This window comes from Trichoplusia ni, chromosome 19, assembly GCF_003590095.1.
Source record: "Trichoplusia ni isolate ovarian cell line Hi5 chromosome 19, tn1, whole genome shotgun sequence".
Lineage (NCBI taxonomy): Eukaryota > Metazoa > Arthropoda > Insecta > Lepidoptera > Noctuidae > Trichoplusia > Trichoplusia ni.
Window position 1 is genome coordinate 7,034,789 of NC_039496.1, and position 13,355 is coordinate 7,048,143.

At 36.7% G+C, this 13,355-nt stretch overlaps 1 protein-coding gene and 4 non-coding genes across 5 annotated transcripts; 2 read left to right on the forward strand and 3 right to left on the reverse strand.

The window, feature by feature from the left end:
- The first annotated feature begins 6,007 nt into the window (after positions 1 to 6,007).
- Positions 6,008 to 6,123, forward strand: LOC113503626. The gene has a single exon (XR_003401463.1). It is a non-coding gene; the product is annotated as a U5 spliceosomal RNA (small nuclear RNA).
- Positions 6,124 to 7,035: 912 nt separating this feature from the next.
- Positions 7,036 to 7,149, forward strand: LOC113503627. Its single transcript, XR_003401464.1, has one exon. It is a non-coding gene; the product is annotated as a U5 spliceosomal RNA (small nuclear RNA).
- A 1,076-nt stretch (positions 7,150 to 8,225) lies between these two features.
- LOC113503630 lies at positions 8,226 to 8,342 on the reverse strand. The gene has a single exon (XR_003401466.1). It is a non-coding gene; the product is annotated as a U5 spliceosomal RNA (small nuclear RNA).
- Positions 8,343 to 9,004: 662 nt separating this feature from the next.
- LOC113503628 lies at positions 9,005 to 9,118 on the reverse strand. The gene has a single exon (XR_003401465.1). It is a non-coding gene; the product is annotated as a U5 spliceosomal RNA (small nuclear RNA).
- A 927-nt stretch (positions 9,119 to 10,045) lies between these two features.
- Positions 10,046 to 11,808, reverse strand: LOC113503463. The gene is made up of 2 exons (XM_026885444.1): positions 11,634 to 11,808; positions 10,046 to 10,631 (listed from the first exon to the last, which is right to left on the reverse strand). Exons 1-2 carry the CDS (start codon positions 11,764 to 11,766, stop codon positions 10,126 to 10,128), a joined length of 639 nt encoding a protein of 212 aa, XP_026741245.1. The 5' UTR covers positions 11,767 to 11,808; the 3' UTR covers positions 10,046 to 10,125.
- Positions 11,809 to 13,355: the final 1,547 nt, after the last annotated feature.

Genomic DNA, 13,355 nt, shown 5'->3' on the forward strand with positions numbered 1-13,355 from the left:
TTAATTACATTGCGAATGAGGTTCAATTATCAAAGGTCATTCTTATCTTCGTAAACTAAACCAACTCACTAGTTATTAACAAAACGATTCTCAAATTGTATGAATTTTTGCCTTCTATGATAGTAACATAAGTCTCTGCTCAATAAATGATTTTGTTAAATCAATCTTGCTTTCCAAATTTAATTAAAAAAGTATTTAGTATATTTCGATACGATCCTCTAAGCTAAAAGAAATAAACGTTATTTAATATCTGGCCTCAATAAATCGTAGTTATAACAGTAACAGCTGAGAGTATCTGATAGGGTTGTGCAACACGTTGATACAGCCGAGGCCAGCGCCTTGACTCGGGTGACTTCGGACTGGCTCGGGTTTGGCCCGAAGTTACACATCACTTTAGTTTGATTGATCTTAAATATTTATTTAAAACAACGTTAAAGTCTATGAAAAGAAGACACGACTAAATTGGTAATAATTTTTCTTCTATACTTAAACACCTGACACCTTAGTGTCCAAAGCGCTATGAGATTGAATGGCGAAAACCGTTTAAAAAATGATAAATGGCCTTAATTACTTACATTTTTTTTTCAAAACTCTTTAATATTACTTACAAAATTCGTTCGAATAAAAACCATAAAAACAAACCTCTTTTAACATGAAAGTCAGCTGGGTTACTATTTACAACCTTCACTATTGTGTAAGTACACGAGAACGGTCGAAGTCACGGCCAGTCGGGCACCAGTTGCATACGAGGTGCCTTTTAAAGGTAAATGTTATACATTATTATACGAACAAACGACTGCGCGGATAGCCGTGTGGTTGATCACCACGCCAAACCCACTGGGGGCGTCGTGTCGCGGGTTCGATCCCCGCGAAGGAAAAGCATTTTTGTGATCCACGAATGCTTGTTCTGTGTCTGGGTGTCTTGGCCATATGATTTATATGTTTGTCAAACCCCTCGAGACACAAGGATTAAATTCGTTACTGCAGGAGTCGTTATTTTACTTAAAAAAAAAAAAACAAACCTTTACATTTTATAACTGGGTGTGTGTACTTAACTATATCGCCCATTCACAATAAGTTCGTACGGCCAAGGTGTCTTTTCAAATAGTCAGCTGTCAGATGCTAAGAAAATGAGAAAGTTAAATACCATCTCTGCGGTTTTGAAAATATCTTTAACTCAGCGTTGATTATAATTAGCATTCTGCATCAGAAACTCATGCTGTTAATACAACAAATCATCTTTTCATTGCATTGCTCTATTTCATTTATCATCTTTTATAGTATCCTTATGTTTTCTTATGCCCTAGTATATCATTGTCATATAGAAGTTTATTTATGCGTTTTGTTTACGCAATTCTGATTAAGGTCAAGTCTTGCAAGAAGTTACAATTCCTGTATAATTATCATCTCATTGCGCAGTTGACGACATAATGTCTCCCGTCGACCTTAACATATGTATTGTGAACTATCCATTAGCTGTATTACAAAAACTAGTATCATAATATATTTGAACAAACAAGCATTGTATGTGAGTTATTAACAAAGTTCAAAATTCGTTGGATTCCTAAAGCTTACAGAATTATTTCTGAAAATGGTTTGCTCTGTTTCTGATTTTGTTTCGGTTCTGAAAAACGTAATGTAGAATCAAACAAAGATTGGGTAACGACCGAGTGCCGTTAGGTGTCGATCGAGCGTAGTTCCAAGTTCTGCCACTGCACAAATTAGCGCTAGTGTGGGCTCCTAAAGTATCAATTTGATTATAGGTAACCGAACTTAATGCGGTCATCTTAAGACTTTTGACTATGTTAAAACACTAGAGGCATTACACCACTTGTGAAAACTTAAGAAGAGAGATGCTGAACTACGTTTGATATTAACTATCGTGAGAATGATTAATTATTAAATGATGTAACGGTCAGTTCGACTCGCGATCCCGCCGCGTCTGCTCATGATTAAGGACTCCGGTTGGGTCCGAAACTAGTCAGGCTACCCCGATAAATACGCGTGAGTAAACCGTTACATCATTTAATAATTAACGTTTGTCTCGCTGTTTACTTTAAGAGATACTTGTAGACCACTGCTTACAGTATCCTTATAATATCATACCGTACATGACAACGTGAGATTAGCTACACTGCGACTTCATCTACGCAGATGCCATCAATACCGGTAACAAATAGCCTATATCCTGTCTTGAAGTTTCAGCTATCTCCATAATACTACGTTATACCAAAATCGGTTGAGCGGTTTAGTCATGAAAGCGTAACAGATAGAGTTACTTTCACATAATGTTAAAGTGAATAAATCGATGTCTTGTTATTCAAAATGATTTGTTCTGAAGTTTTTCACAGGCACAAACATAAAAGTTTTCGGGCTAATCCTGTAAATGTGCGACAATTTGTAAATGTCATTTGTAACTCGAGTCCTTGGCCAAGACAAATCCTTAACATGTTGTAAAACTTTCTGAATGACAGATTCTGTTCGTGGATGTTACCAGTCAATCCTCATATTTTATGATGCCCTGGTACTTACTTTTACGATTCTTTTCATGTTGTGTGCTCAAAGGGACTGTAGTCCCTTTTAGACTAGTATTGTATATTCCGTTTTGCTTTACCAACTGTGCTCTTGCGGTGTTACCGGCGTTTAACCGGGGAACTTCTTGCATCAATGATTATAATACCTGCAGGCAAAAATACATAACAAACAATTAGTCTCTTTCTAGAAGAAAATACCTGTTCAACGTTGTTAAATTTACTTGAAAATGTCATAATCATAGCAACAGCATTCTGATAGTTGGTATGTTTACAATTTCTGCATATTTCTCGCTAATATCACACCATGTTGCTCGGGGGCCGAGAACAAATGAATTAATTGTAAGCCAAAATGTGGTTGTGGAGTGATTATTTATCTTAGGAGCGTAATTATAAGCTAAACTACCTTAATTTACAAGGAGTTCTATGCCGTCCTACCATCATATCTCAAAGTCTATTGTAGTTGTCGGTTGTAAAGTGTAACAGCGTAGTACAAGTCAGATCATCGTCTCTCTTGCACAACCGTTTTAATATACTTTAAGAGGTCGTGATAGGCTCACCGTCATAACTATTTTAAGTTTTTAGCAAAAAACCTAGCAAAATATGTAGTTGACCTTCTTGTATTCGGCGAACTGAGTAAAAGGTAATTATTGGTCAAACCCAAGGTTTAAATGCAATCACGCTATATTATATGCAAAAACGTAAATAACACTGCAAAAAATTAATGCATTGCATTTTTATTTACATACCGACGAAAAATATTCGCATAAAATATTCTGTAATTCATTATAAGAATTTATTTTCTTTTTCTTTGTGTGTGAATGTCAAAAACACCTCCAGCTAACTTTCCTTAGCTGAATGATTTTAAATGGCTGTAATTTGTCACCTGTCATCCTAGACCCACAGGTTAATGAGACAAACCTCTTGCATTTTAACAGTTTTTGTTCACAATTTCTTTAAACGTTAAGAATTTTTCGTTTTGTTTATAAACTCAAATAGTTAATGATGGTACGAGTAAGTACCTACGTAACATTGAATATTTTTTGTGCAAGATAGATATGAATAGAACTATGCATAGATAAGTACACTTTAATGTCTATACAAGACTCGGCTTTACGCGATGTTTTTCTGGCATGAGGAAGTTACGTAAGCATGTATTATAATGTTCTAAGATTATAAGGTCTTGATAGTACTTCGTAAGCTGGTAAGTTATTCGTTTCGTTTCTGTCAAAATAATTTCTTGCGATGTAAGATTATGCAGGAAATATCTTTGTCTCAAAGGGGTTTGTAACGTTGTGCAGTTTCGTTTTAAAATTATTAAACCGACTTTTTAAATTCCTTAACCAATAGAAATCTATTTTATTTGTGAGGTAACACCGTCCAGAGAACCGGCTCAGGTCTGCTAGCGCGTTCATAGCTTTATCACATATTTGTGGGTATGGGTAGGCAGTCTCATCAATTTCAGTCCATCGACTATCGAATGATACAGGCAAAATACCACTAGGATAAAAAGTATACAAGTGTACCCTGTACAGTGTTACGTATATTATGCGGTATGATACAATGGTTTATACTTTACTAGCTTTTCGCCCGCGGCTTCGCCCGCGTCGATGTCGGTTATATCGCGTTTCCAAGAGAACTCTTTAAAAGTCCAGGATAATAACTATCCTATGTTCTTTCTTATGGTCAACTCTATCTCTATACCAAATTTCATTAAAATCGGTTCAGTAGTTTAGACGTGAAAGCGTAACAGACAGACAGACAGACGGACAGACAGAGTTAGTTTCACATTTATAATATTAGTAGGGATTAGTAGGGATAATATTCATAAAGTTTATAATCCGCCTGCTAACGGGAGCTAAAAGTTTTATGTTAGTTGGCTATATTTTAATGACTTCAGATATTACATCTTTTTGTTGCAACCCATTTTGTTCACAGTCTAACTTGTAGTAGATAAAAAACAATAGTTTCGCCTTGAAGTTAATGCAAAAATGTCGTAAACACAGGTTTGTGACGTGTTCAGTTTATGCATAAATTCGTTTATTGTTACACTAACCACTTTGTGAAATCGTCAGTGATTTCTGTCTTGCCTGCAACTGAATTTAGGACTACGAACATGCTTTTCTGGTCCCTGAGATATTGGGATGGAATACCGGATCCCGGTGGGTGAGTCTGATACTCAGATATGACTCTTCTTACATAGGGCACATTCCAAATTTATAAAAAAAAAACCATCTAAACGGGACAATCTATGTCCTGTTTGTGAACTTAGCCTGCACTTATCTTACATATGTTTATCTAACACACTGTCACATTATGTACAAATTTAACACTATTACTACCAGAAAATGACGAATTTCCTTTTTTTCTACTCCCGTGAAGTGAAAGGAGAGTTATTACAGTAAATTGTTTTTCAAAGTTATAATCTAATCGAATTTAATATTTTATTAAAAACAAGTTACAAAAAAATATATATTATGCTATTAACAAAGTGTAAAAAAACATTTTCATCAATAAAAAAAATTAAGAAAATTTATAAAACCCCTGACAGTTTACTATTTTCTCTTTTTTTAATCACTGGCTTGTGTACACAGATGCGAATATACACTAAGCCATTTTGGTAAGCACCTAACATCTTCGTAAAATAACAAAAGTATTTTCCAACAAGCGGCTAAATACGGAATAATTAGATAGTCTAGATACTGTTTCAACTAGACACAATGTCATAAGTGACTGTCAGATTGATATAACTAACCTAACTCCAAGTCATCATAGCTAATAATAGCATAAGACATTAAACCACAGCGGGATGGTTACCAACATACTATTTACGAGATAACAGAGCAAACAACAGTTAAGTAATAACTGTGGTTATTTTTGTGAAGTAGGGTCAAAGCGTAAACGTGTTTGACCCCTCAATATAAAGAATGTAAAAGATTTTTTTAAACTCGTTTATACTTGTCACCTGCCTATGAAAGTATGAAGTCAGATTTGAGCGATACGAATTTTCGTCCTATATTTGTGCATGTGCCTTAAGTGTTTGAGAAACACCCCGAGATACAATTTTTTTTTAGCCATCTGGAAATTATTTTGTCCCCGGATAATCGTGAAGATTTCTTGATAACAAGACAGTAGCACATATAATAAACGATATATTATTTAGACATTGTAGACAATAACATTTTCTAATCCGGTGACACAGACATTATTTGCGCTCTGCAATCTCAAAAACTCACAACAATAACATTCAGAAGACAATGGATAGTTTAGTTATCTATCCATTGACTTCTTCCTAATTTAATTTGTAGTCTTATATTCGACAGCACTTACAAATGTTTGAATTGATAGGTATTATGACTACATTAAATACTTACGGTCTCGATAGATGGCGCTGTGTACTGAGAGCCGTTTTCTGAATCGCGCTATGGTTTCGTTACACGGGCACGCGTATATACCGCAGACAGCCTGTATTATATTAACTCTGGTCTCCCTTCAAAACGCATAAATCTTTCGCCTTTTACTAAAGATTTCCGTGGAGGGGGACACTCAAATGAGTCTACTCTTATTTTTGAATACTCTGCTCTGCAGAGTTAGAAATCAATCTTAATCATGCCTAGTTCGAGCGATGTGCATTTGTCACAGATAGTGCAGTGATCGTGTCTTTCAAATTTTGAGGTCGTCCTGCATCAATATAGCGTCATCGTCAAATTTTGAGTGTGGTAATTGTACTTAAAAAAATAAAGGTATCACTCAAGTTCATATCAACATCACAGATTGCTTGATAGTTACCCTTTTCACAATACGGAATACCGCCTGCAACTGTTTTCATAGCTAATACGCGGAGTTGCAGAATTGTATCCTAACGACTTTCTTAGGCCTTTAATATACATATATATTTTGTATTTATGTCAGATTTTATGAAGTATTCTTGCAAAAAGTAGGATTATTCCCTGTCTAAAGGGTCAAAGTTTTGACTACAGTTTCTCTACTTTATTGGATTGTTCATGCGCTATCTTAGCCTCGTCACAATATGAAGAGAGTCAATTAGGTGCTTGAGCAGTTTGACAGAGTTTATCCAATAATTTAGGAAACATGTCAAATTAGCAGTAGCGATGATTGTTTCCTACAGAAAATGTAGAGTCGGGTAGACACACAGAGTAGATATACTGATGACGATAAATGCTCACACTACAGCTTAACAAGAGAATAATGTCAATTGTCTACACTTTATATAGCAATAAAAATACATGACAAATACCACGATCTCTTGAGTACTTAACAATTATTTTTAAAACGATTCATTTCTTTCCTATTTGACGCCATACCACCTACGACTAGGCTGTTTAATTTTGTATGAATTCGAGAGTAAGTGACTTGACTTGGCCGGTATTATAGCTAGTTTAGATCTCGATAGATGGCGTTGTGCATTGGGGTCCGTTTTCTGAATCGCACTATGGTTTTGTTACACGGCACGCGTATATACCGCGGACGGCCTGTATAATGTTAACTCTGGTCTCCCTTCATAACGCATAAATCTTTCGCCTTTTACTAAAGATTTCCGTGGAGGGGGACACCCAAATGAGTCTACTCATATTTTTGATACTCTGCTCTGCAGAGTTTGTAAATCTCATATACAACAGTAAGTTGAAACTACGCTTAGCAGTTGTAGATGGCGCAGTGGTCGATTCTTAAATGTGTATGTTTTATGCTTGTAGCATTTTCGGATGCTTAAATATCCTGAAAAAGAAAAATACTATTTCAAGCATCCATAATAGTGGTAATATTAACTCTACCGTATTAAAAATATATCACGCCTGTATCGCCTGTATACAAAGCAACAACCTGCATTGGAGATGTAGACGTGAATCTGAGATTCAGAAATATTCTCTTGAAAAGAGATTTAATCAAAAACTCTTGTTCGATAACTTTCACTCTACTAAGTACATATGAGTACAACCAATCAGTAGGCAAACATATTTTGAAATGTCTTCCCTGTTAAGATAAAGGCTCAATCACTTTGAATATGCACCCAAGTTCCTTTAGTGATTTTTAAAGCAGCAAGTTACGAGGGCGAGTAAAGTGGTTGTATCTTTATAGTAGCCGAGTCTTCTGAATTCACCTATGCGCCGATGTGTATCTGCGTTGTATATCTTTTCATAGGTTATAAAACTTTTTATGTTTTGCTGAGCATAGAGACTCGAAAAACTCTCCTAGACCTAGAACAGCCAACAAATTATCTCCTTAGTTCACAATTGGGGAGATACTATGTAGTCTCTGTCTACATGACTCTACATTAAGTTAAGAAAGACAAGTTTTGTATTCCTTTGTCGCGTTGCTATTCCTTTTGGCCAGCCAAACACCTTATCTTCACAATTGAATTTGTTTCGAAACTCAGCGAGTATGTGTACTGAACCAAAGGCGCCGATTCGATCTCAGAATGCAATTATACGCTTACACAGTTTAGCTCTTAGTCAAGTCGCAGGCGGCAGGGCCTTTTGGTATTACTCATTTCATTGTGAGCGAGACCTATCTACCCCTACGGCTACAGCTATACACAGTAAAAAACGTTGCTCAGTACATTTTGAATTCTCTATACAAGAGAATGTGCCACACTGAGTTTTAAAGTCTGCGACCACTGCGCCATCCTGCTATGATTCGCAGGGAACGAATCTGTTTGTGATAAATTCATTACAAACTCTGCAGAGCAGAGTATCAAAAATATGTGTAGACTCATCATTAGAGTGTCCCCCTCCACGGAAATCTTTAGTAAAAGGCGAAAGATTTATGCGTTTTGAAGGGAGACCAGAGTTAACGTTAAACGGGCTGTCCTCAAGTATATTTGTGTGCCTGTGGAACGAAACCATAGCGCGATTCAGAAAACGGCTCTCAATGCAAAGCGCCATCTATCGAGACCGTAAGTAGTTAATGTAGTTATAATACCTGTCAATTCAAACACTTTTATTCTCGAATTGATACCAGATATTACCGCCTAGCCCTAACTTAAAATTTAACAGTATTCGGAATCGATAACATCGTAGAATTTGAAATAATTTCAAATCCTGTATGTCTATCAATTGACATAATTGTATGTTTAAAGTCTAGTTAGAGTAGCTGTGGTTATTATTTTATCTGCTCTGTGTGTATACCGGTCTCTACATTAAGAGGGAGAGGAGATTTAAGAGAGCCAAAATAGCTATAGCTACCTCTTAATGATGGCTGAACTGCATGGCACGCTCGTCCAAACACCTTATCTACCCCCTTGAACTTATGACGAAGCTTAGCAAGCTTGTGGAGGACCGATCAGAGTTTGGCACTGTAGTCATATGCGTAAATAGCGAGTATATTTACCACATGCCATTTTTTTACAACTCTATGTATGTACATGCAAGCATGTGCCATCGTGATTACATCGCCATCTACCGGGCCTTTGCATACCAATGCCATGAACATGACAATTTAGCTAACCATTACAAACTCTGCAGAGCAAAGCATCAAAAATATGAGTAGACTCATTTGAGTGTCCCCCTCCACGGAAATCTTTAGTAAAAGGCGAAAGATTTATGCGTTTTGAAGGGAGACCAGAGTTAACAAGTAACAGGCCGTCCGCGGTATATACGTGTGCCCGTGTAACAAAACCATAGCGCGATTCAGAAAACGGCTCTCCTATCTTCTCAGCTCTCTATCGAGCATGGAATAAAAATAAATGTGTTGGTAGATGAGGTAAAAATGGTGCTAATTGTATGTGGTAAGTAGTCAAAGTCAAACAAAATCACATAATGGAGACTTGGAGTAAAAAGTACCTTGTCGTTTTGGACGGTGCAGGTTGGTTGAGTAGGCTTCAGGTTAAAAAAAAGTAGGGTACTTTGAACTGATTTTTTTCTTCATTCATTGTCCAACCATTAGCAAATCTGTAATGGATTTGTTGTACCATTACTAGTCTTACAAATATTTTTATAACCAGAGCCTTACCTACGCGCTACGTGGATTGTTCTTCAACAAAACGTCACTTGCCTGACGTCATGTGCAGTGTTGATCTAAGTAGTGATTAGCACCGTCGTGTGAAAGCATTAGAAATTGCTGGAAAGCTTAAAACACGCCAATATTGTGCTTCTTGGGTACGGACAAATATTGTTGTAAAGTTTCTCTTTGTAAACTTACTTTAAACTTTAATATTTCCTATTCAAGCCATTCCAAGAACACTGCCTTTATTTTACTAGCCTTTATAAGATCCTAGTGCCCTCACCCGCCAAATTTCCAACGGCAACGGCAATTGACAACGGCATTGCTTAAATTTTGGTAGGATAGATAATCAAAATAGAAAATATATTTTTGTAGTACCTTTAATTTTTCCAGTGAAGCTGTCAAAGTCTGCGCTGCTAGGCTAGCTGCATATATTCTTTTCAAAATTGCCTAGCCAGTAATGATTTTGGCATTAGATTTACACATTGAAAGAAAGATTAATATATAATTTTGATGAATTGCAGTGAACCTAAAGTAAAAGAAAATCACCTGTTGCGTATAAATTATATTTACTATAAGTAATACTGTATTTCTTAAACTCCCTAATCTTTAAGGCGGTGTGTTATAGTTTTATTTAATCCTCGGACGAATTACTGGTGTCATCCTGTTCTGAATCCTCGATCTGAGCTGAAGATGCGAAAGCAGACTCTTCATTAATAAGAACTTCGTGTAACTTAGTCCGTACTATTAACTTACGATGTTTTGGAACATCTTTTAAGAATGGAAGCAAACTCATTAGAAACTGGGCATCAGGATCATTGACGTTTTGTTGGTATAGTCTAAATTTCTCGTGTTCAATTTCTAGAAGAGTCTGGTCAACTTCATTAGACGAACTCCTTCTGTGCCTTTTCCTCTTTGCCCTCTCCGGGACCTGTTCCCCTTGTCCCACAAATTCTATCTCAAGTACTTTAAGGTCTTTCCTATTAATCGTGTTGTAAAGAAACAAGAGATTTTTAAAATAAGCCCATTTGGATTCTGGTTTAACATCAGTGCTGGGATCAGACTGGCTACTCTTTAGTTTTCTGAGTTCTTTGACAAAAGTATCACGAAGTCCGCGCCATTTTCTTTTTAAATCTGGAACTAGAAAAATGGTGGTTAAAATACTATTATGGTTTGTTCATAATATAGACCGTTTTAGTGCTAAGATCTATGAGGAAAATTTTATTGTGTAGCGGATATGGGTACAATGCCCGAAAACTGCAATTTAAAATATATTTCTTAACTTAAAAAATTGCCATTGCCATGTCAGGATGCATTTAACGTACGTTCGTCTAATTAAACTAGGTAGAAATAAAAATAAATATTTAAAAGTACCTACCTAAGTAAAACGAAACGTATGTTAATAGATTGACGTGTAGGGTAAAAAGGGGTGGCATAGATGAACTATGTAATCATTACAACAGCTAATAGAATTCTTAATATTTTTAATAGTATTTCTGTAATAATAAATCAAGTTAAAAAAAACCACTAAGGAATTTAATCCTTGTGTCGCGAGATCAAACCCGCGGCAAGTACCGTGACAACATTGACCACTCTCTAAATTAATTATTAGATCAGAGAGGCTTATTCATAAGGCGAGGGAGTCCTCATGTCACTTATGTAGTGCCCAACTCTTACCTACTTACTAAACCTGAACCGCTGCCGCATCGTGCAAATCTTCCGCGTTTTGGCAGGAGCGCGGTAACGCATTGCAATTTATCACAAAGAAGGTTCCTAACCACTAGACGATCACGATCACGTGCTGACCGCGGTTAGATCAGGGAGCCTACCATGAAATCATTAAAAGTAATATTATTACAATTGTGGAAGCGTGACAGCTCACTACACGGTGCACAGCGTATAGCGCCATCTCTTTTTAACAGACTTTCCTCAACTCAATATAACAATAACATTCTACTGTCACCGGACTTATACACAAGTACGCAACATTCAATAATAATCGGATGTCAAGTGGCTTTAATACAGCTTGCAACATTGGACCTGAACATACCACATACATACAGACAGACAGCTTAGGCACACTAACGGCACCTACACGTACAACAACTTAGCAAGTTTAACAGTAGGTATTTAATAACTAACTGGGTGATCCTATTTCTTCCGATATCTGTCGCCATGCCTTGTTCTGATGGTCACGCAGAAGATATGTCGCATCACTTTGATCCCACAAACACTTGTTTGCGTACACCATGCTTATGAATTTGGTTACGTCCATTTTATTTTGCGGAGATTCGCGTCTGTCGTCGTCACAACACGCGCGTACACGAGCGACTACTTGCACTGCGCACGCAGAAGGCGCAGTATTGATTCGTACGTATTCGTATGTGTTCGTACCAACGCCGGCTAAGGCATTCAGTAAGAGAGGGTTTTCAGCGGAAACGGAATCGGCGCGTACATGTGCGTTCGGTTCAATAGAGTGCGAAATGTTTTAGCAAAAACAGACAAAACTTTTGTAATGGTTTTTGTCGTCAATCCAGCAGAAAAAAGCTTTTTTACCTTATTGCAATTTAGTAACAGTTTCTTGAAACCGTACTACAACTATAAGGAGAGGAAAAACGACTAGGATGGGACTGAAACTTGAGACTATCTAATCAATAAATTTCTTATTCAACATCCGTTTTATGCCACACCTACCCTTACTTCTGAGCACCTGGTATCACCCTCTCGACGCAGCACTTGGTAGCCATTTGCAACGGAACGACGCCATTACAATAGGAATCATGGAAATAGCTTAATCGCTGTGTTTTGTAACCGCACGGGTGACCGAGCACTGCATTGTACGTTGACCAACCTTGGAAGCCTACAAGAAAGCGAATGCGTTGTAATAAACACTTTCCAATCCGTTGCTTGTTGACGCCAAAAAACATAGCAAGCATTACTTCAAACTCAGTATTGGTGTGCGAAATCAGAAATGCTGTCGTTCATTTTGAGTGCTATAACATTGATTAGTTTGACATAAAAATGACAAAAAATGATCAATTTACGCAATGTCCCCGGTAAAGTGAGAGGTATCGCATGACAATTATCTACAGAGTTAAATGACAGTCCAGAAACGTATTAGTTGTGACATTAAGCTGAGAGCATACTGAACACAATAATTACAGTTAAACGTTACTTCTGTATGCCTGGTATGTTTTAGTTAATAGAGGATGTTAGGGACGGCTAATGGTTACTGGGAATGTCTAAATAACTAAGATTTTAAATATTTATTGCACTTGATTGAATATATGTAGGTAGCTACCGGAACTATTCATGGTGTGATCATCACCCAATTAAGTCCTGGTAGCGAACCTCATTATTACAGTGGACACGTATCGTACTTATATTACCATTTTTTGTTTGAGCGATTTGTTTTTAGGGTCCAATATACTTGGGATCAGCTGTATCTCAAAAACATGATATCTAGACAGTTGTTATTAAACAGATGATGTATTTCTCTATCACTTTTTAACCAATAGTTGTTATGGTCATAAAGTTCGTCGACAAATAAGTTACCCTCAAATTTATTTACCAGTTTGTTTTTCTTTATTCGCACTAGGCCGGTTTTTATTCCAGCAGATTTAATTAATTAACAAACATTCCAAATGGTGGGCACAAAAAACGTACCATTCAATTATTCTCTAACTTTCTAAGGGACAGTTGTCAAATTCATGATCGTTTTGACAGTTGTGTGAGGTAGGCACAATAACACTTTAATTTGCAGTAGCTGTATTCAAATTGTGGATTCTAATTGGGGTCCATTCACACGGAAAAAGCTATGTGTATTTTGGAATAACATGATTTTATCTGCTTTTCTTTCAAGTC